Source organism: Salmo trutta, chromosome 1 (assembly GCF_901001165.1).
Source record: "Salmo trutta chromosome 1, fSalTru1.1, whole genome shotgun sequence".
NCBI classification, from domain to species: domain Eukaryota; kingdom Metazoa; phylum Chordata; class Actinopteri; order Salmoniformes; family Salmonidae; genus Salmo; species Salmo trutta.
In genome coordinates this window covers 65,863,819-65,888,491 of record NC_042957.1, presented here as the reverse complement: position 1 = coordinate 65,888,491, position 24,673 = coordinate 65,863,819, and the positions used below count along the sequence as shown (strand labels likewise).

The 24,673-nt window shown below is 41.8% G+C and overlaps 1 protein-coding gene across 4 annotated transcripts in view; it reads right to left on the bottom strand.

The window, feature by feature from the left end:
- Positions 1-22,298, bottom strand: part of LOC115205495 (rho GTPase-activating protein 17) — a 47,476-nt gene extending 25,178 nt beyond the window's left edge. For 3 of the 4 annotated variants that reach the window (XM_029771541.1, XM_029771530.1, XM_029771551.1), the window contains exons 1-2: positions 21,893-22,298; positions 4,437-4,476 (exon numbers count right to left, since the gene is read on the bottom strand). In XM_029771541.1, coding sequence (XP_029627401.1) covers positions 4,437-4,476; positions 21,893-21,945 — 93 coding nt within the window. In that variant the 5' untranslated portion in view covers positions 21,946-22,298. The remainder of the gene's footprint in view (positions 1-4,436; positions 4,477-21,892) is intronic. The other variant, XM_029771558.1, reaches the window with a different exon arrangement.
- Between the last annotated feature and the right edge of the window lie 2,375 nt (positions 22,299-24,673).

Here is a 24,673-nt window from a genome sequence, read left to right as displayed (position 1 = left end):
ACTAACATTCAGCTCATGGTTAGGAAAGTTGGTGATGTATCATGTTACTGAACGTGATCTGCACACTAATATCTACCCCCTGGAGATAAATAAAGTGGATTAAACGGAATTGAGCTGTGCCTTGTTAGACCATAATAGAACAAGGAAACTGTGACTGTATCTATAGAGTAAACGCTATGGTGTAGGGAGGGCTATCCTTTTTGGAGCTGGGTAATAAAACACATTGCAAGCAGACACACCTGTAACTGGTTACCTGCCAGAAAGATAAGGCTAACATTATGAATGAATCATCTGTGGTAAACTAGACGTTTACAAGATATGTCTGCATGCCATTTGCTACAGTACCTGGTATCTCTTGACATATTGCGCTACAGTACCTGGTATCTCTTGACATATTGAGTTATAGTACCTGGTCTCTCTTGACATATTGAGTTATAGTACCTGGTCTCTCTTGACATATTGAGTTATAGTACCTGGTCTCTCTTGACATATTGAGTTATAGTACCTGGTCTCTCTTGACATATTGAGTTACAGTACCTGGTATCTCTTTAGACATATTGAGTTATAGTACCTGGTCTCTCTTGACATATTGAGTTATAGTACCTGGTATCTCTTGACATATTGAGTTATAGTACCTGGTCTCTCTTGACATATTGAGTTATAGTACCTGGTCTCTCGTGACATACTGAGTAATAGTACCTGGTGTCTCTTGACATATTGAGTTATAGTACCTGGTCTCTCTTGACATATTGAGCTACAGTACCTGGTCTCTCTTGACATATTGAGTTACAGTACCTGGTCTCTTTAGACATATTGAGCTACAGTACCTGGTCTCTCTTGACATATTGAGCTACAGTACCTGGTCTCTCTTGACATATTGAGCTACAGTACCTGGTCTCTCTTGACATATTGAGCTACAGTACCTGGTCTCTCTTGACATATTGAGCTACAGTACCTGGTGTCTCTTGACATATTGAGTTATAGTACCTGGTCTCTCTTGACATATTGAGCTACAGTACCTGGTCTCTCTTGACATATTGAGTTACAGTACCTGGTCTCTTTAGACATATTGAGTTACAGTACCTGGTCTCTCTTGACATATTGAGCTACAGTACCTGGTCTCTCTTGACATATTGAGCTACAGTACCTGGTCTCTCTTGACATATTGAGCTACAGTACCTGGTCTCTCTTGACATATTGAGCTACAGTACATGGTCTCTCTTGACATATTGAGCTACAGTACCTGGTCTCTCTTGACATATTGAGTTATAGTACCTGGTCTCTCTTGACATATTGAGTTATAGTACCTGGTCTCTCTTGACATATTGAGTTACAGTACCCGGTCTCTCTTGACATATTGAGCTATCCACCCGTAAACAGCAAACTGTGGGTTAAATCTGTTTATTATACTGTATCTGATGAAATTAATTGAATGCGTCTGCCATATGTCTCTGTATGTTTGTTAATGGTATCATTGCTTATGTGTATGCCTGTGTTTGTATACGTAGGCATATGTGTATAGACATGCCTGTATACACTGAGTGTACAAAACATTATGAACACCTGCTCTTTCCATGACAGACTGACCAGGTGAATCCAAGTAAAAGCTATGATCCCTTATTGATGTCACCTGTTAAATCCACTTCAATCAGTGTAGATGAAGGGGAGAAGACAGGTTAAAGAATAATTTTTAAGCCTTGAGATGATTAGACATGGATTGTGTACGAGTGTCATTCTGAGGGTGAATGGGCAAGACAAAATATTTAAGTGCCTTTGAATGGGGTATGGTAGTAGGTTCCAAGCACAACGGTTTGAGTGTGCCAAGAACTGCAATGCTGCTGGGTTTTTCATGCTCAACAGTTTCCTGTGTGTATCAAGAATGGTCCACCACCCAAAGGACATCCAGCCAACTTGACACAACTGTGGGAAGCATTGGAGTCAACATGGACCAGCATCTCTGTGGAACACTTTCACACCTTGTAGAGTCCATGCCCCGATGAATTGAGGCTGTTCTGAGGGCAAAAGTGGGTGCAACTCAATATTAGGAAGGTGCTTGTGTGTGTGTGTGTGTGTGTGTGTGTGTGTGTGTGTGTGTGTGTGTGTGTGTGTGTGTGTGGAGGGACCTAAAATCCCCAAAAGTTCCCACAAGGATAGTAAAACAAGGAAAATTCTACCTTGTGGGGACATTTCCCACAACCCCATGAGGACAAGGTTATTTTAAGCTTAGGGGTCAGGTTAAGGGTTTGGAGTTAGGTTTAGGGTTAGTGTTACGGGTTAGGGTTATGGTAAGGGCTAGGAAAAATACGATTTTGAATGGAAATTATTTTAGGTCCCCACGAGGATAGAAGAACATAATGTATGTGTTTGTGTGTACATGTAGGCATACTTGCGTTTGTATATGCAGGCAATACCCTTCAAGGGTGAAAATGCCTGTACAAAACCCACTAGGCTCCAGAAAGGAACTCTGAATGCTGGAACTAGACTGTCATCCCTGTGATACAAACCATAGCCCTGACTTGGACTGCCCTCACGCTCAGAGAGAAATTAGCATTCAACTAGTGAAGCACATTCCATTGAGGAGGGAAAATAGATAGTAGGAGTGTCTTGGGCAGCACAAAGCACTTCTGCAGGAGCAAAGTTTAGCTGAGGGAGAACTTGTGGGAAGGAATCCCTATCTCCTGAATTCTTCCCAGGGGAGAGTCTTGAGGGAGTTAAAGGCTGTGTCTCAATACTTGTAAACAGCTTCTTACTGCATTCTCACCAAGGAAGAGTCAGTCAGCATAGCAGAGAGTTAGGATGTGTTTCAATATTTGTACTCAGTTTCCTCAGCCTCAACTTACAGTAAGTATCTCCATCATGGTCATTCACATGTGAAAGATTGGATTTCACTTTCCTTTCCACATCACTTTTACCTGTTATGTTATTTCAGTTTGTGATTATGAAGATAAGAGCAGAGGAAAGGAGGAAAGGAAGCCATTCCAGACTATTGAGATGCAGTCTCTTATTTATAGTCAATACCTTTCAACTCAGACTATGAAGTCAGCCTCAAATCTCATAGTGCATTGTGATAATAGCCAGTAAGTATAGATTCTATACATTGTCCAGTGTCTTGTAACTATGCAGTTTCAGCATCCCTATCCATTCCTGTTCTGTTTGTCTATTCAGCTCTATAAACGTTCACTGTTAACCAGGTGCTTAGGCTGTGTGTATATTAAGTCAAGCTTAGGGTCACAGTTCACTAAGGCAGGTCCTAAAAGTGTGACACAAGTGTTCTTTATGAAGAGCTGAGAGAAGTGTGTAGTTGTCTGGCACTCACACTCCCTCTTTCACTTCCTCTGTTCCACTTTTAACACACTCCTTCCCTCTCTTAAAGACCATGTCTATTCAATAGAGCATGGACTCACTTTCTTTCTCTCTCTCTCTCCACCTCTCAGTTAACATACACTCTCTCCCCTCCTCTCAGTTAATTCATCACATGTTCCACCCAGTCAACACAAGTCATCCCATGTTCCATCCAGTCAACACAATTCATCCCATGTTCCACCCAGTCAACACAATTCATCCCATGTTCCACCCAGTCAACACAAGTCATCCCATGTTCCATCCAGTCAACACAATTCATCACATGTTCCACCCAGTCAACACAAGTCATCCCATGTTCCATCCAGTCAACACAATTCATCCCATGTTCCATCCAGTCAACACAATTCATCACATGTTCCACCCAGTCAACACAAGTCATCCCATGTTCCATCCAGTCAACACAATTCATCACATGTTCCACCCAGTCAACACAATTCATCCCATGTTCCACCCAGTCAACACAAGTCATCACATGTTCCACCCAGTCAACACAATTCATCCCATGTTCCACCCAGTCAACACAATTCATCCCATGTTCCACCCAGTCAACACAAGTGATCCCATGTTCCACCCAGTCAACACAAGTGATCACATGTTCCACCCAGTCAACACAATTCATCACATGTTCCATCCAGTCAACACAATTCATCACATGTTCCATCCAGTCAACACAAGTGATCACATGTTCCATCCAGTCAACACAATTCGTCACATGTTCCATCCAGTCAACACAAGTCATCACATGTTCCACCCAGTCAACACAATTCATCACATGTTCCACCCAGTCAACACAAGTCATCACATGTTCCATCCAGTCAACACAATTCGTCACATGTTCCATCCAGTCAACACAAGTCATCACATGTTCCACCCAGTCAACACAAGTCATCACATGTTCCACCCAGTCAACACAAGTCATCACATGTTCCATCCAGTCAACACAAGTCATCACATGTTCCATCCAGTCAACACAAGTCATACTGTATGTTAATGGTTGCATTTGACTTGACAGTGTCTAAGGCTGCTGTGACTGAGTATAAAGTGGAAGCAGGAGACAGAATAATAATATTCACCTGTAGAAGGTCATCACTCAGCACCTCAGTCTTCTCAGCTCTGTGGAGGAAAACACATAAGGAGGTCAAAGGTCAGATAGGCTGTCACGATTGTCGTCTTCGTCTTCCGACGATATAACGAAATCGTCGTCTGAAAATGTAGACCAATACGCAGCAGGTACGTGTATGCTCATTTTGACTTTTATTTAAATTATCCAAAAGAGCACTCCAAAACAACAAAACACGAAAACGAACGAACAACTAAACAGTCTGGCAAAGCCTAGGGCTGAACACAGAACAATCACCCACAAAACACAAACACAAACACACCCTCATTTATGAGACTCTCAATCAAAGGCAGATAGACAACACCTGCCTTCAACTGAGAGCCCCAATCAACCAAACATAGAAACACACACACTAGATTCCACATAGAACTACCTAGACATAAACCAAAACCCGGACATACTAAATCAAACACCCTTTACACAACCACACCACCCCGAACCACATAAAACAAATACCCTCTGTCACGCCCTGACCAAACTACAAAACAATTAACCTTATATACTGGCCAGGACGTGACATAGGCAGACATAATAGGACTTATTCATTACAGAGAGTTCCAATAGAAGTGTAGTGTGTAGATCAGAAATGTTAGCCTGGTTAAACCAGACTGAACTGTGTGCTCACCAGAAACAATGGTGAGTGCAGCGTTCAGTCTGGTTCAACCATGCTACAGAAACGCTTCTCTGTTGTAAAGAATAGAGAATGGTGTCAGTTCTATACTTTGCATTTCTACCTTCAACATGGTGGTATTTAAGATATCATATGGTATGGAAAGCCCAACTGAGCCCAACTCTAGTGCAGGGCCTGTGTCAGAGTTGTGCCAGATCACACTCTCTCACCGTTTATAAGACTTCTCTACTGATTAAAAAAAACAATACAATTCCAGGAGTGACTGAAAGACTTAATAAGTGAACTATTGTGGTACTATAGTGGTGCTGTAAGCCTGCAACTCCACTGCACTTAATTTCAACTTAGCAAGAGTAACGTTGCAGTGAAAAGACAACAAACAGAGATTGGCGAGTGTATCTCTCTACTTCTCCATCTCTGAGCCATTACTACGACAGGTAATGAAGACTAACCTGTCTTACTGATTAGGGGCAAGTCATAGGTAACATTGCACTTTATTTCTCTAGACAACGCAGCCCTACAGTAACAAAATAGTTTCTGCTATACTATGAGTGGTCTGGGCCTGGGTCGACGAGAGAAATAAAGCTTTCAGGAAACTCACCCTGGACTACCCTGCACAACAAACATCACAAGTAGACCTAACTCACTCATACACACCGACACTCCACACCTCTGCTTCTGGCTGTTTCCAGGGAGAGGGCCTGTTAGAACACACACTTCCTGTTTCCTGAATTCCAGCCTTTGTTATGGCAACAGCAGGAGGTGAGAGGTCTGTTGATGTCTCAAACATGTAATACCCACCAGTCAGCTAGTGTGTTGGAGGAGAGAGAGGAGTAGAGTGGAGAGAGTTTACTGACATCATTCCAAAACCAAAATGCACTATCCCATACAGCTGTGGTTTCAAAGGTCTTCTTGGCACTGTGACAGACTTAAAGCCATTCAAATGTTCTTGAGACCCAAAAAGCAAAAACTGTTCGTCGACGCAATCTAGCATTCAGCCACAAAGAATCAGGTGCAAGAGAAACCCATATTGATCTTCCTGATCCACCTTTTGGGAAACACAGCCTACCAATCTTAACACCATCATTCACTGTGGAAAAAAAGAACAGCCAATATTCTCCATAGACCAATCCCTACATCTGTAATAACACACAGTTCCCTTTAATCCAGTGGAGTGGTGGTCCCAGCACTAGATTTTCCCAGCACTTAACAAAAGCCAGACTTAAAGTGTGCTGGGAAGTGAAGTGATCATTAGCTCACCATTTAGAGGGTTCTGATACTGCTGAGCCAGCAGGATGGCTACAGAAACTTAGGTCCTCCCCACTCAAACGTGTGCACGTACACGTACAGGCACACACATACCATCTTCCCAGAGGGCACTGTCCTCTTACTGGAGTCTGGGCCAACAACCTACAGTAATGCTCATTGGGATCAATTAACCCCCTCACACACACACACACACACACACACATACACAACATCTATTACCTAATACCCACTGAAATAATACCTTACCCAATACTGCACATTACTGTACCAAGCCCCTGCTTTACTGTAAATGGTACCGCTGGAATACAGTACAACAAATAGAAACTGTGTCTATGATCTATCCCACTGAAAGTAGCAGAATTGTATAAAAGGGATAGTTCAGCGATTTGACGTATTTACATATTTGCTCCCTTACCTTGAAAGCAGTCTATGGACAAGGAGTGACTGAAATCTACACTTTGGCTTTTGTTAAATCGCTGAACTACCCCTTTAATTGGTGAAGTAAGTTTATAATCAACCAGAGAGACTAGGGATGGATATATCTTCATCTGTAAAGGCCACATAAATCATGCCCTGATATCATCTAGACCAGACAAATGGCAGGTCAAACCAGAATATCCACACAGACCATGCAGTAAAGTGTCTCGTTACTGAGAAGACATGGTCATTGGTTGGCCTGGGGAGGTAGGAGGCTATGAGCTGAGCAAAAATCTATAATGAATTAGCATTGATTTGAGCTAGAATAGCTGCATTGAGCTAGCAGGCATTATTCTAAGAATAGGCATCTTGACTGCAATGCTACAGTCAGGACCCTGGGAGAAGAGAGAGTATAACACTGAATAAGAAATAAAACATGTAGAAAGATGATCAGACCAATCGGCTCAGAGTCCCAACCACCCCATACATCCACTTCTCAGGTCATTCCATTTGGCTTCATGTCAGCTTACCATCTTAATATGCTCAGTAATGGTTACATATAGACTTGGGTTAGATAGATATATTTTCCTCTTTATTTATCTTATCCACGTATTGAGCCCCACGACTTTGTTACAGAGACTCTCTGTCAAGCTTCTAAACAGGAAACCCCTGCTCTCTGTCTATCAGGTCGGTTATCTACCCATCCAGTCACTGGAACATGTTAGCCAGTGTCTGCTGAAGAGACTCTGTTCTGGGGGTAAGTTTCAATGCAACATGGTTATGGATAAACTGAGGGGTTGTGGGTTTGGTGGTACAGCAGTCATGCACCAGCAAAGACCTAATCAAGCCTATTCATCTCATAGAGGAACATATCATCCTATTTATCTCTTGTGGTTCAACACCTTTACACTGTGGTCTACATATTCAACACCTTTTTTACACTGTGGTCTACATATTCAACACCTTTACACTGTGGTCTACATATTCAACACCTTTACACTGTGGTCTACATATTCAACACCTTTACACTGTGGTCTACATATTCAACACCTCTACACTGTGGTCTACATATTCAACACCTGTTTACACTGTGGTCTACATATTCAACACCTGTTTACACTGTGGTCTACATATTCAACACCTGTTTACACTGTGGTCTACATATTCAACACCTTTACACTGTGGTCTACATATTCAACACCTCTTTACACTGTGGTCTACATATTCAACACCTTTACACTGTGGTCTACATATTCAACACCTTTACACTGTGGTCTACATATTCAACACCTTTTTTACACTGTGGTCTACATATTCAACACCTTTACACTGTGGTCTACATATTCAACACCTTTACACTGTGGTCTACATATTAAACACCTTTACACTATGGTCTACATATTCAACAACTTTACACTGTGGTCTACATATTTGGTGATGCAGTACTGTCTCTCACAGCTGCTATGTCCTCAGAGCTAATACATAGCAACAGTGTTATTATTGCAGTATACTACACATACTTTAAGCTCGGTAACAGAAATTAAGATATGGAGGAAAGGAATGCAAAACAGACTGACCACATTAGCCAGAAACATACTGCTGCAGTTCGACAAGTGTAGGAAATAACTGCTGATGCTCACTATGCTAACCTGTAACACAAATAGGCTCACCACATACACAGATAAATATAAAACAGACATGCACTGGTGTACACACACACACACACACAAGTAAACCCCCCTCCACACACACACACACACACACACACACACACCAATCACATGCATACATACAAATATATATTAAATATAAACACATACACGAGTGTGCTCAAATACACACACAAAAACACACACTTGTAGGCTACTCACACGCACACACAAAACACATACACCCCTCTACACGCAAGCACACACACACACGCAGTGACCTCCCATTGACTTAGGTCTGCAAACTACATTACAATCTTTGATTTACTGTATCCCAGACATGATGAGTATTCCAGCAGTTTTTCACCAGACCATAGGCACAGTGAAGGAGGTGTTCTACAGCTTTACCACTCTGGTGAAATAGAAAGACCCTAATTCATTCACTGGAAAACGACAGTGGAACACTTCAAAAGTCTTCGTTCAGTGTTATGTGAACATATCTATAGTAAAACTAATCAAGCCTAAATTAATACTGGTATACTCATCTATGGGCCGATGTTTTTAACAATCATTTCATACCTTGAATTACATTGAGACCCAATCACGTATGTCTCTTAGGAACTTAATTCCTAAATTAAACAAATTTTAAGCTGAATTCTTGGTGATTTTACAGTCTTTTTATACTCAAATAAAATTAAAATAAAATGAATCACTCGCAGGCCGGTTTTGGCCGGCGGGCCGCCTGTTGCCGACCCCGACAGCAATGGACTTCTGGTGTGTCGAGTTTTAAACCAATCTTCCAACCCCCCCACCCCCCAGAATGACTAGCTATATAACTACAGTACCAGAACCGAATGACTAGCTTTATAACTACAGTACCAGAATGACTAGCTTTATAACTACAGTACCAGAATGACTAGCTATATAACTACAGTACCAGAATGACTAGCTTTATAACTACAGTACCAGAACAGAATGACTAGCTTTATAACTACAGTACCAGAACAGAATGACTAGCTTTATAACTACAGTACCAGAACAGAATGACTAGCTTTATAACTACAGTACCAGAACAGAATGACTAGCTTTATAACTACAGTACAAGAATGACTAGCTTTATAACTACAGTACAAGAATGACTAGCTTTATAACTACAGTACCAGAACAGAATGACAAGCTTTATAACTACAGTACCAGAACAGAATGACTAGCTTTATAACTACAGTACAAGAATGACTAGCTTTATAACTACAGTACCAGAACAGAATGACTAGCTTTATAACTACAGTACAAGAATGACTAGCTTTATAACTACAGTACCAGAACAGAATGACTAGCTTTATAAGTACAGTACAAGAATGACTAGCTTTATAACTACAGTACCAGAACAGAATGACTAGCTATATAACTACAGTACAAGAATGACTAGCTTTATAACTACAGTACCAGAACAGAATGACTAGCTATATAACTACAGTACCAGAACAGAATGACTAGCTATATAACTACAGTACCAGAACACAATGACTAGCTTTATAACTACAGTACCAGAAGAGAATGCCCAACCCTCCCCGAGTTGGGCATCTCCGGCGCGGCTCACTCTTGGATTGCGTCCTACCTGACAGGTCGCTCCTACCAGGTGGCGTGGCGAGAATCCATCTCCGCACCACGTGCTCTCACCACTGGTGTCCCCCAGGGCTCAGTTCTAGGCCCTCTCCTATTCTCGCTATACACCAAGTCACTTGGCTCTGTCATATTCTCACATGGTCTCTCCTATCATTGCTACGCAGACGACACACAATTAATCTTCTCCTTTCCCCCTTCTGATAACCAGGTGGCGAATCGCATCTCTGCATGTCTGGCAGACATATCAGTGTGGATGACGGATCACCACCTCAAGCTGAACCTTGGCAAGATAGAGCTGCTCTTCCTCCCGGGGAAGGACTGCCCGTTCCATGATCTCGCCATCACGTTTGACAACTCCATTGTGTCCTCCTCCCAGAGTGCTAAGAGCCTTGGTGTGACCCTGGACAACACCCTGTCGTTCTCCGCTAACATCAAGGCGGTGACCCGATCCTGTAGGTTCATGCTCTACAACATTCGCAGAGTACGACCCTGCCTTACACAGGAGGCGGCGCAGGTACTAATCCAGGCATTTGTCATCTCCCGTCTGGATTACTACAACTCGCTGCTGGCGGGGCTCCCTGCCTGTGCCATTAAACCCTTACAACTCATCCAGAACGCCGCAGCCCGTCTGGTGTTCAACCTTCCCAAGTTCTCTCACGTCACCCCGCTCCTCCGCACACTCCACTGGCTTCCAGTTGAAGCTTGCATCTGCTACAAGACCATGGTGCTTGCCTACGGAGCTGTGAAGGGAACGGCACCTCCGTACCGTCAGGCTCTGATCAGTCCCTACACCCAAAGAAGGGCACTGCGTTCATCCACCTCTGGCCTGCTCGCCTCCCTACCTCTGCGGAAGCACAGTTCCCGCTCAGCCCAGTCAAAACTGTTTGCTGCTCTGGCAATGGTGGAACAAGCTCCTTCACAACGCCAGGACAGCGGACTCAATCACCACCTTCCGGAGACACCTGAAACCCCACCTCTTTAAGGAATACCTGGGATAGGATAAAGTAATCCTTCTAAATACAGTACCAGAAGAGAATGACTAGCTTTATAACTACAGTACCAGAAGAGAATGACTAGCTTTATAACTACAGTACCAGAATGACTAGCTTTATAACAACAGTACCAGAACGACTAGCTATATAACTACAGTACCAGAACAGTATGACTAGCTTCATAACTACAGTACCAGAACAGTATGACTAGCTTCATAACTACAGTACCAGAACAGTATGACTAGCTTTTTAACTACAGTACCAGAACAGAATGAATAGCTATATAACTACAGTACCAGAACAGAATGATTAGCTATATAACTACAGTACCAGAACAGAATGACTAGCTATATAACTACAGTACCAGAACAGAATGACTAGCTATATAACTACAGTACCAGAACAGAATGACTAGCTATATAACTACAGTACCAGAACAGAATGACTAGCTTTATAACTACAGTACCAGAATGACTAGCTTTATAACTACAGTACCAGAATGACTAGCTTTATAACTACAGTACCAGAACAGAATGACTAGCTTTATAACTACAGTACCAGAACAGAATGACTAGCTTTATAACTACAGTACCAGAACAGAATGACTAGCTATATAACTACAGTACCAGGACAGAATGACTAGCTATATAACTACAGTACCAGAATGACTAGCTTCTTAACTACAGTACCAGAATGACTAGCTTCTTAACTACAGTACCAGAATGACTAGCTTTATAACTACAGTACCAGGACAGAATGACTAGCTATATAACTACAGTACCAGAATGACTAGCTTCATAACTACAGTACCAGAATAACTAGCTTTATAACTACAGTACCAGAACAGTATGACTAGCTATATAACTACAGTACCAGAACAGTATGACTAGCTTTATAACTACAGTACCAGAACAGTATGACTAGCTTTATAACTACAGTACCAGAGCAGTATGACTAGCTTTATAACTACAGTACCAGAACAGTATGACTAGCTATATAACTACAGTACCAGAATGACTAGCTTTATAACTACAGTACCAGAACAGTATGACTAGCTTCATAACTACAGTACCAGAACAGAATGACTAGCTATATAGCTAGAGTACCAGGACAGAATGACTAGCTGTATAACTACAGTACCTGAACAGTATGACTAGCTTCATAACTACAGTACCAGAACAGAATGACTAGCTATATAGCTACAGTACCAGGACAGAATGACTAGCTGTATAACTACAGTACCAGAACAGTATGACTAGCTGTATAACTACAGTACCAGAACAGTATGACTAGCTTTATAACTACAGTACCAGGACAGAATGACTAGCCTCAGTTGTAAGGCGTATAACATTACTATGAAGACACAGAGTTGGAAGTGAGTCTACAGTATGAATCATTATACAACCGGTAGGTCTAATTCAGGGATGCTGATTGGATAAAACCACATTCCGGCAGGTGTCTATTCCACAAATTACCATCGGATAAACTATGACAATGAAATGCTCATTTACTCTGTTCCATCTCCCTGCGCAATCCTCTGTCTCATCAGCCCATCCAGGCACTTTATAAACTTGATTTCCACTATAAAAAGCATCAAGATATTATCTCACATTTCTTTTAGACTAGCATTTGGTTTTCAACAGCGGAGATTTGTATAAACCTTGCTGTCTCTCTCTCCGACATTTGCAACATTATTTCAATATTGAAATTTGATCTCCAGCTGTCCCATAGTAATGAACGTGTCGGAAGTCAGGACGAGACAGACAGGCAGACAGCTTTCCTCAGCCAGTCGAAATTATGAATCAGCTGGCATCATTTTTATGGCTATATACAAAGAAATGTCAAAAGGATACAGATAAACAGACTAAATGCACCTAGTTTGCGATTGTGTTAGCTGTGTTGTTGGCTAGCTCCTCTGAACATCAGTGTCCTGATGAGAGAACACATTTTCTATGCCAGGCGAAATCGTGTATCAAATTTTATCTGTCACATCCGCCGAATAAAACAGGTGAAGACCTTACCGTGAAATGCTTACTTACAAGCACTTAACCAACAATGCAGTTCAAGAAAATATTTACTAAATAAACTAATGTAAAAAATTTAATTAAAAGTAACACAAAAAAATAACAATACCAAGGATATATACAAGGGGTACCGGTACTGAGTCAACGTGCGGGGGTACAGGTTAGTCGAGGTCATTTGTACATGTAGGTAGGGGTAAAGTGACTATGCATACATAATAAACAGCGAGTAGCAGCTGTGTAAAAATAAAGGGGGGATGGCCATTTGATTACTTGTTCAGCAGTCTTATGGCTTGGGGGTAGAAGCTGTTTAGGAGCATTTTGGACCTAGATTAACTCATTTTATGGCTGTATCCAAATAAATTTCACTGGAAAACAGCTTAAACAAATGCAAATGCAGCTAATTTGCTATTATTCTGGTTGCACTGTTTGCCATGACTGTAAATTAGCCGTAGTTGGTTAGCTAGCAATCAAGGGATAAGAACGTTTGCATTTGGAACATTTAGAATGAACGACTGGGTCGCGTACATAGATACAGTACAAAAAGACTTAGCGACTGGGTCGCGTACATAGATACAGTACAAAAAGACTTAGCGACTGGGTCGCGTACATAGATACAGTACAAAAAGACTTAGCGACTGGGTCGCGTACATAGATACAGTACAAAAAGACTTAGCGACTGGGTCGCGTGCATAGATACAGTACAAAAAGACTTAGCGACTGGGTCGTGTCTCTGGCAACCAAACCTATAGAACAAACAACCAGCAAACTTAGATTTGTGTCAGGATTATATCTCGTGGAAGGATGAAATAGTACGAATAAATTCATAAAAAATATTTTGGGGGATGAAAATATGTCCATAATTATTTGAATACGTTGGTAACCCATTGTATAGAAGTGATAATGCCCTCAATGCCGGTGTTTGGAGGATATATTGACACGGTTTGCTAACGTGCCAATATATCCCACAAACACCGGCTTCAAGGGTATAATCACTTCAATAAACACACTACTATTGAACCTACTAGGACTAGAATTGACTACCAAAAGAGTATTACTGGTCCAGACTTTAGCCTTGCTTGGCAGGGTTATGGTGTTACTATGAAGACACAGGGCTGGGAACGAGACTACAGTATGACTAAACCCAAACTTCCTCCTTTTTAATTTACGATAGTGTAGCTCAGTGACGTCCACAGCACCATGCTGTCTCCTGGCTGACCAAGCATGGAAAAGCTTACTCGACAAAACCTCCCCATGCCCCAGCCTGGCCCGCCAGTCCTTTCCGGAGACAGACAGAGAGGCCCTCATCACCAGGGTGGTGACATACGGAGGGAAGATTGATATGAATCATTACACCATTAGTACACCACCCTCCACATAGTCCCCATCGACTCCAGAAAAAGCATTTTTGTTTTCTGGAAAAGGTTAGGACTAAAAGTTAGGGTTAAAAGTTAGGAGTAAAATGTATTAGATTTACTTTGAGTTGTGTTTCCCTGGTCACTATATTACCTGTAGGTATGCGTAATACACACTTTCTGCATTGATCAAACTGTTTCTCTTCACCACTCTCATCAAAACTACTTTTAGTTTGAGATGTTCATTCCTATTAGTTTGTGATACTCATAGATACTCAGAGTTCACAACAAACTCCTGCATAAATCACTCCTCATGCAACTCCTGTGTTCAGCCAACTGTTTTTGTGAAAAGCCTTTTGTTTGGTAGGCCTACCAGGCAGTCCCACTGGCAGCAGGCCCACAGGAATGTGAGAGTGGAGTAGAGTAGTAGTTCTGCCAAAAGCAGGTGGCAGCATGCACATGTCGGTCTACACTGTGTGTATCCCAAATTACAGCCTATTCACTTTATGTACAGTTGAAGTCGGAAGTTTACATACACTTAGGTTGGAGTCATTAAAACTCATTTTTCAACCACTCCACAAAGTTCTTGTTAACAAACTATAGTTTTGGCAAGTCGGTTAGGACATCTACTTTGTGCATGACACAAGTAATTTTTCCAACAATTGTTTGCAGACAGATTATTTCACTTATAATTCACTGTATCACAATTCCAGTGGGTCAGAGGTTTACATACACTAAGTTGAGTGTGCCTTTAAACAGCTTGGAAAATTCCAGAAAATTATGTCATGGCTTTAGAAGCTTCTGATAGGCTAATTGACATAATTTGAGTCAATTGGAGGTGTACCTGTGGATGTATTTCAAGGCCTACCTTCAAACTCAGTGCCTCTTTGCTTGACATCATGGGAAAATCATAAGAAATCAACCAAGACCTCCAAATGCCTGAAGGTACCACGTTCAACTGTACAAACAATAGTACGCAAGTATAAACACCATAGGACCACGCAGCCGTCATACCGCTCAGGAAGGAGACGCATTCTGTCTCCTAGAGATAAATGTACTTTGGTGCGAAAAGTGAAAATCAATCTCAGAACAACAGCAAAAGACATTGAGAAGATGCTGGAGGAAACAGGTACAAAAGTATCTATATCCACAGTAAAATGAGTTCTATATCGACATAACCTGAAAGGCCGCTCAGCAAGAAAGAAGCCACTGCTCCAAAACCGCCATTAAAAAGCCAGACTACGGTTTGCAACTGAAAAGTACAAAGATCGTACTTTTTGGAGAAATGTCCTCTGGTCTGATGAAACAAAAATAGAACTGTTTGGCCATAATGACCATCGTTATGTTTGGAGGAAAAAAGGGGAGGCTTGCAAGCCAAAGAACACCATCCCAACCGTGAAGCACAAGGATGGCAGCATCATGTTGTGGGGGTGATTTGTTGCAGGAGGGACTGGTGCACTTCACAAAATAGATGGCCATGAGAAAGGAAAAGTATGTGGATATATTAAAGCAACATCTCAAGACATCAGTCAGGAAGTTAAAGCTTGGTCGCAAATGGGTCTTCTAAATGGACAATGACCCCAAGCATACATCCAAAGTTGTGGCAAAATGGCTTAAGGACAACAAAGTCAAGGTATTGGAGTGGCCATTACAAAGCCCTGACCTCAATCCTATAGAAAATGTGTGGGCAGAACTGAAAAAGCATGTGCAAGCAAGGAGGCCTACAAACCTGACTCAGTTACGCCAGCTCTGTCAGGAGGAATGGACCAAAATTCACCCAATTTATTGTGAGAAGCTTGTGGAAGGCTACCTGAAACGTTTGACCCAAGTTAAATAATTTAAAGGCAATGCTACCAAATACTAATTGAGTGTATGTTAACTTCTGACCCACTGGGAATGTGATGAATGAAATAAAAGCTTAAATGAATCATTCTCTCTACTATTATTCTGACATTTCACATTCTTACAATAAAGTGGTGATCCTAACTGACCTAAGACAGGGAATTTTTACTAGGATTAAATGTCAGGAATTGTGAAAAACTGAGTTTAAATGTATTTGGCTAAGGCGTATGTAAACTTCCGACTTCAAATGTATGTATGTATGTATGTACAGTATGTGTGTATGTATGTACACTACCGGTCAAAAGTTTTAGAACACCTACTCATTCAAAATATTTTTCTTTATTTTTACAATTTTCTTCATTGTGGAATAATAGTGAAGACATCAAAACTATGAAATAACACATATGGCATCATGTAGTAATCAAAAAGTGTTAAACAAATCAAAACATATTTTATATTTGAGATTCTTCGAATAGCCACCCTTTGCCTTGATGACAGCTTTGCACACTCTTGGCAGTTTCTCAACCAGATTCACTTGGAATGCTTTTCCAACAGTCTTGAAGGAGTTCCCACATATGCTGAGCACTTGTTGGCTGATTTTCCTTCACACAGCGGTCCGACTCATCTCAAACCATCTCAATTTGGTTGAGGTCGGGGGACTGTGGAGGCCAGGTCATTGATGCACTCCATCACTCTCCTTCTTGGTCAAATAGCCCTTACACAGCCTGGAGGTGTGTTGGGTCATTGTCCTGTTGAAAAACAAATGATAGTCCCACTAAGCCCAAACCAGATGGGATGGCGTATCGCTGCAGAATGCTGTGGTTGCCATGCTGGTTAAGTGTGCCTTGAATTCTAAATAAATCACTGACAGTGTCACCAGCAAAGCACCCCCACGCCATAACACCTCCTCCTCCAAGCTTTACGGTGGGAAATACACATGCAGAGATCATCTGTTCACCCACACCATGTCTCACAAAGACACGGCGGTTGGAACCAAAACTCTCAAATCTGGACACCAGACCAAAGGACAAATTTCCACAGTCCATTGCTCGTGTTTCTTGGCCCAAGCAAGTTCATATTATTGGTGTCCTTTAGTAGTGGTTTCTTTGCAGCAAATCGACCATGAAGGCCTGATTCACGTAGTCTCCTCTGAACAGTTAATGTTGAGATATGTCTGTTACTTGAACTCTGTGAAGCATTTATTTGGGATGTAATTTCTGAGGCTGGTAACTCTAATGAACTTATCCTTTGCAGCAGAGGTAACTTTGTGTCTTCCTTTCCTGTGGCGGTCCTCATGAGTGACTGTTTCATCATAGTACTTGATAGTTTTTGTGACTGCACTTGAAGAAACTATCAAAGTTCTTGAAATGTTCCTCAAGTAATAATGGACTGTTGTTTTTCTTTGCTTATTTGAGCTGTTCTTGCCATAATATGGACTTGGTCTTTTACCAAATAGGGCTATCTTCTGTATAACACCCTGACCTTGTCATAACACAACTGATTGGCTCAAAGGAAAGAAATTCTACAAATTACATTTTCAGAAGGAACACCTGTTAATTGAAATGCATTCCAGGTGACTATCTCATGAAGCTGATTGAGAGAATGCCAAGAGTGTACAAAGCTGTCATCAAGGCAAAGGGTGGCTAGTTAAAGAATCTCAAATATAAAATATATTTTGATTGTTTAACACTTTTTTTGGTTACTACATGATTCCATATGTGTTATTTCATAGTTGAGGTCTTCACTATTATTCTACAATTTAGAAAATAGTAAAAATAAAGAAAAACCCTTGAATGAGTAGGTGTTTTAAAACTTTTGACCGGTAGTGTATGTATGTATGAATGTATATACCTGTGTATGCATGTATGTATGTATGTATGTATGTATGTATGTATGTATGTATGTATGTATGAATACACCTGTGTGTGTGTGTGTGTGTGTGTGTGTGTGTGTGTGTGTATGTATGTATGTATGTATGTATGTATGTATGTATGTATGTATGTATGTGTGTATGTGTGTACAGTATATATGTATATACCTGTGTATGTATGCGTCTCTTTCGGAGGGGTTGGGTTAAAGGCAGAGGTCAAGTTTCGGTTGGACCATGTGGTTAATTGACCAATAAAGTGATCTTATAGTACACTACTTTTGATAAGAGCCCTATGGGGCCTGGTCAAACAGGCACTATGAATAGGATGCCATTTGGAACGCATCCTCTCTAGCTGTCAGCCTGCCCAGCTGTGTTTACAGCTATGTCCCAATATATGGAAAAGACTGGATAGGCAATCAAGGCCTCTTACTTAAACTCTAATGACTATTACAGACAGGGTAAAGTTATTCTATTCCTAATGATAATAAACCGACTTAATGATAATGGATTGTATTTATATAACACTTTACATTATGAGGGGGAAAGTAAACTCCATCATCCACTATAACAGGGCTGTCAAACTCATTGCATGGAGGGCCTAGTCTCTGCTGGTTTTTGATTTTCCTTTCAATTAAGCCCTAGATAACCAGAGGGGATTGTCTTACTAACCAGAAACCTTAACTCTTCAATCCAGACACTTGGCCCTTCGTGGAATGAGTTTTACACATGTGCACTGTAGGCTACCAGTGTGAAGCACTCATCCATTAGAGCTTTACTAGTTATTCTAGAGGATGTACTACTGGAGGATATAGTGTGAAGCACTCATCCATTAGAGCTTCAATAGTTATTCTAGAGGATGTACTACTGGAGGGTATAGTGTGAAGCACTCATCCATTAGAGCTTTAATAGTTATTCTAGAGGATGTACTACTGGAGGATATAGTGTGAAGCACTCATCCATTAGAGCTTTAATAGTTATTCTAGAGGATGTACTACTGGAGGATATAGTGTGCAGTACTTATGGTCGATAGACTTTCCTAATGTGATAATACTGTTGCTCAGTGGACATCAGCAGAGACTGAGGGACAACAGTGGTGCTAGCTCAGTGGACATCAGCAGAGACTGAGGGACAACAGTGGTGTTAGCTCAGTGGACATCAGCAGAGACTGAGGGACAACAGTGGTGTTAGCTCAGTGGACATCAGCAGAGATTGAGGGACAACAGTGGTGTTAGCTCAGTGGACATCAGCAGAGATTGAGGGACAACAGTGGTGTTAGTCTCTGCTGATGTCCACTGAGCTAACACCACTGTTGTCCCTCAGTTTCTGCTGATGTCCACTGAGCTAGCCCCACTGTTGTCCCTCAGTTTCTGCTGATGTCCACTGAGCTAACACCACTGTTGTCCCTCAATCTCTGCTGATGTCCACTGAGCTAACACCACTGTTGTCCCTCAGTCTCTGCTGATGTCCACTGAGCTAACACCACTGTTGTCCCTCAATCTCTGCTGATGTCCACTGAGCTGAGGGACAACAGTGGTGTTAGCTCAGTGGACATCAGCAGAAACTGAGGGACAACAGTGGTGCTAGCTCAGTGGACATCAGCAGAGATTGAGGGACAACAGTGGTGCTAGCTCAGTGGACATCAGCAGAGACTGAGGGACAACAGTAGTGTTAGATCAGTGGACATCAGCAGAGACTGAGGGATAACAGTGGTGTTAGATCAGTGGACATCAGCAGAGACTGAGGGACAACAGTGGTGTTAGATCAGTGGACATCAGCAGAGACTGAGGGACAACAGTGGTGTTAGATCAGTGGACATCAGCAGAGACTGAGGGACAACAGTGGTGTTAGCTCAGTGGACATCAGCAGAGACTGAGGGACAACAGTGGTGTTAGCTCAGTGGACATCAGCAGAGACTGAGGGAGAACAGTGGTGTTGAGCGCCTGAGGGCAACCCCTGTAGGGTCAGAGGGAGAGGGGGCACAGTGAGGAAGCAGTGTGGGATGGGGGCTGCACAGTGCCTGGTTGGATGGATGGGGATTCCCCCTTTACATGGGAGTTGGCTATAAACATATAACAGTCAGTGTTTTTCCATCATAGCACACTAGCTATATACAAATCAAATCACATTTTATTGGTCACATACACATGGTTAGCAGATGTTAATGAGTGTAGCAAAATGCTTGTGCTTCTAGTTCTGACAGTGCAGTAATATCTAACAAGTAATCTAACAATTCCACAACGACTACCTAATACACACAAATCTAAGCAAAGGAATGAAATAACAATATGCACATATAAATATATGGATGAGCAATGACAGAGCGGCATAGGCAAGATGCAATAGATGGTATAAAATACAGTATGTACATATGAGATGAGTAATGCAAGATACGTAAACATTATTAAAGTGACTAGTGATCCAGTTATTAAAGTGGCCAATGATTTCAAGTCTGTTTGTAGGCAGTTAGTGATGGCTGTTTAACAATCTGATGGTCTTGAGATAGAAGCTGTTTTTCAGTCTCTCGGTCCCAGCTTTAATGAACCTGTACTGACCTCGCCTTCTGGATGGTAGCGGGGTGAACAGGCAGTGGCTTGGGTGGTTGTTGTCTTTGATGATCTTTTTGGCCTTCCTGTGACATTGGGTGTTGTAGGTGTCATGAAGGGCAGGTAGTTCGCCCCCAGTGGTGCGTTGTGCAGACCGCACCACCCTCTGGAGAGCCTTGCAGTTGTGGACGGTGCAGTTGCCGTACCAGGCGGTGATACAGCCCAACAGGATGCTCTCAATTGTGCATCTGTAAAAGTTTGTGAGGGTTTAGGTGACAAGCCACATTTCTTTAGCCTCCTGAGATTGAAGAGGCTCTGTTGCGGCTAATCAAACCCACTACTGTTGTGTCGTCTGCAAACTTGATGATTGAGTTGTAGGCGTGCATGGCCACGCAGTCATTGGTGAACAGTGAGTACAGGAGGGGGCTGAGCACGCACCCTTGTGGGGCCCCAGTGTTGAGGATCAGCGAAGTGGAGATGTTGTTTCCTACCTTCATCACCTGGGGGCAGCCCGTCAGGAAGTCCAGAACCGAATTGCACAGGGCGGGGTTGTCCACAATACACTAATTACATCATGGTTAGACCACCATTTGGTTAGACCACCATTTTTACTTTCTTCCCACACCACGTGTAGGCCTAACAAATCAATCCATGTAGGACACATGTAGCCTACCATTAAGAAGTTAACATTTGTCAGGCAAACTATTCAGACATCATATCCACATCAGGTTGTGACTATAAGCTTTTTGATTACACATTCATGTATTCGTTATAAAAGTTATTAATTGTAAAAGTTCTTATGTTAGGCATATCTTTCTTATATTATCACATTTAATTGGTATAAACCCATTCTTGAGCACTCATATGTGGCCCAACACTTCTGACACAGCCCACTGAGATGAGATAAAACTCAGAGGGTGGCTATGGTCAGGAGAACGATTTGTGATACGGAGATATGTATCATAACATGGTTAGTGACAGTTTGGTCATGCACCACAATTACAACTGCCAACCTGTCTCTGCGGCTACACTGTAACTACAAAGTTACAATGTAACTACAATGTAGCCTAACTACAATGTAACACCACCGACAAAATAAATGACAGCAATGAATGCAACACTGCAAAAGAAAATGCAGCCTGAGCCCACTAAATAATTGTAGGCTACACTTTTATTTATCCAAAATACTTTGCCTACCTTCCAACTGTTTGGTTGGCGAGCTGTTTCATGCGATTAAACTGTTTCTTCATGTTTGCGTCCTTGCTCCACCGTATCCAACAAGTTTCAAAAAGTTGCAAGGCCCCCTCGTTGATCCTTTTAGAAAGCAAGTCCAAAAGTTGATCTAGGTCGCTGCCATTGGTATTTGTGAAAATGTTCCGTTGACTCTGCTGTCGCCGCTGAATAGGTGTTGTTGGAGCGTTCTAATAACAATCGATTGTCATTCCCCGCAATGTTTTTTCCTCTTACAAAGTGAATAGGCAATTACAGGACACAGCCCCGTTCAGTTTTCGCTCTTTCCATTTTCACTTTGTGGGCTACTCCTATAACCCAAACGCTGTGCTGAACAGTGGTGTGTAAAAGGAGGAAGTGCAATTCACTTCCCTACTGTAGGCTAGCCTACATGGCCCACTAGTGAGTGACATGTGATACCTTGGTAAAACAACCCTGTCGAAGTGACACACTTATAATGGGCAATTATGAGTACGGAAAAAAACGGACAAAACAGTGTGTAAAGCGAATTGTTTGCGATGCATTAATGGCTTTCTAACTGTCACGCGGTTTACTATGTTTACTATAGGTTTAAAAGGGCTTATCCACCTATGTGATTCAACAGCAGCACATAATAGGCTTACAATACCTTGGCTACAGTAGGGGTCAGTGAAACTATTTCTCAATGGACATTTTTGCTTTTTGAAATTGGTAATGCCATTATGGCCACCCAGGGATGTGCTCAATCAACATGATGGAAACAATGTTGTTTCTAATCAGTGACTAGGCAGTCAGGCTTACACAATCATACTCAATTCATTAAATAAAGAGCACTATGGCCATACAATATGTTATTACAATGTTCTTATAATGATTTTAAAATGTTATGTTACAACAAATGTATTATTACAGTGCAGTGATATGAATGCCACGTGATGACTGAACTTGAATTACTGTTAATAGTATGTGTGTATAAGTCTAACAGATCCCTTGATGTGAACTTCATGAGGTGTTTCATATGGCCATGGATGGAATCAATGGAAATTGCCACCAGTCATTCATCAGTTGTACGGATTGAGGTAAGTATGGTGAGCTGATACGAGATCTATGCTTGGGGGGTAATACCTGGAGCCTTCAATGGCTGCTGTCATTTCCAGTGTTCTGCTGCTCCCTTGTGGCTATTTGCATGACATGCATAACATGCCTTCTCAGAACGAGAGTGTGGAATGTGCATATGTCTTCATTGACTGACAAGAAACATAGCATGCCCATATGCATCCATTTGTATTTTAAAAGCATTGCAATATGCAGAAAATGATATAAATCATGTATTTCCACATTGTGGGAGACTTAGCCCCTTAGGACACTGTCACTAGCCGGACACCACTAGGTACTCTACCCTGCACCCTAGAGCTGCCCTATACTCGTAGAGTCATTGAACACTGGTCACTTTAATAATGTTTACATACTGTTTTACCCTTTATATATATATATATATATTCTGTATTCTAGTCAAGGCTCATCCTATATAACTACTGCTGCACACACCTTTTCTATTCATATACTGTCCATACTGTCTAGTCACACCAACTATTTGTATTCCGGACTCTCATTCCTCGCTCTGATATTTCTAAATGTCTTGTTTTTCTCCTTCTTTTTCCTTTTTAGATTATATTTGTTTGTTTTTTTTACTTTTAAAAATTATTATTATTATATATTTTATTGTTAGTTATTACTGCACTGCTGGAGCTAGGAACAGAAGAATTTCGCTGCTCCCACGATAACATCTGCAAATCTGTGTATGCGACCAATACATTTTGGTTTGATTTAATGATTTATATTTTTAAATAAGCTGTCAATCAACAGAACCTGACCTCTCAACAAAACATCTGGAAGGGCATAACAAATCAAATCAAAGTTTATTTGTCACATGCGCCGAATACAACATATGTAGACCTTACCGTGAAATGCTTACTGACAAGCCCTTAACCAACAGTGCAGTTCAACAAGAGTTAAGAAAATATTTACCAAATAAACTAAAGTAAAAAATAATAAAAAGTAACACAATAAAAGAACAATAACGAAGCTGTATACAGGGGGAGTCAATGTGCGGGGGTATTTGTAATGTGTAGATGGGGGGGTTCATGTAAATAGTCCGGTGGCCATTTGATTAATTGTTCAGCAGTCTTATGGCTTGGGGGTAGAAGCTGTTAAGGAGCCTTTTGGTCCTAGACTTGGCGCTCTGGTACCGCGTGCCGTGCGGTAGCAGAGAAAACTGTCTATGACTTGGTGGAGTCTCTGACAATCTTTTGGGCTTTCCTCTGACACCGCCTAGTGTATAGGTCCTGGATGGCAAGACGCTTGTCCCCAGTGATATACTGGGCCAAACGCAATGCCCTCTGTAGAATCTTACAGTCAGATGCCGAGCAGTTGCCATACCAGGCGTTGATGCAACCGGTCAGGATGCTCTCGATTGTGCAGCTGTAAAACTTTTTGAGGATCTGGGGACCCATGCCAAATCTTTTCAGTCTCCTGAGGGGGAAAAGGTGTTGTCGTGCCCTCTTCACGACTGTCTTGGTTTGTTTGGACCATGATAGTTCGTTGGAAATGTGGACACCAAGGAACTTGAAACTCTCGACCCGCTCCACTACGGCCCCGTCGATGTTAATGGGGGCCTGTTCGGCCCGCCTTTTCCTGTAGTCCACGATCAGCGCCTTTGTCTTGCTCACATTGAGGGAGAGGTTGTTGTCCTGGCACCACACTACCAGG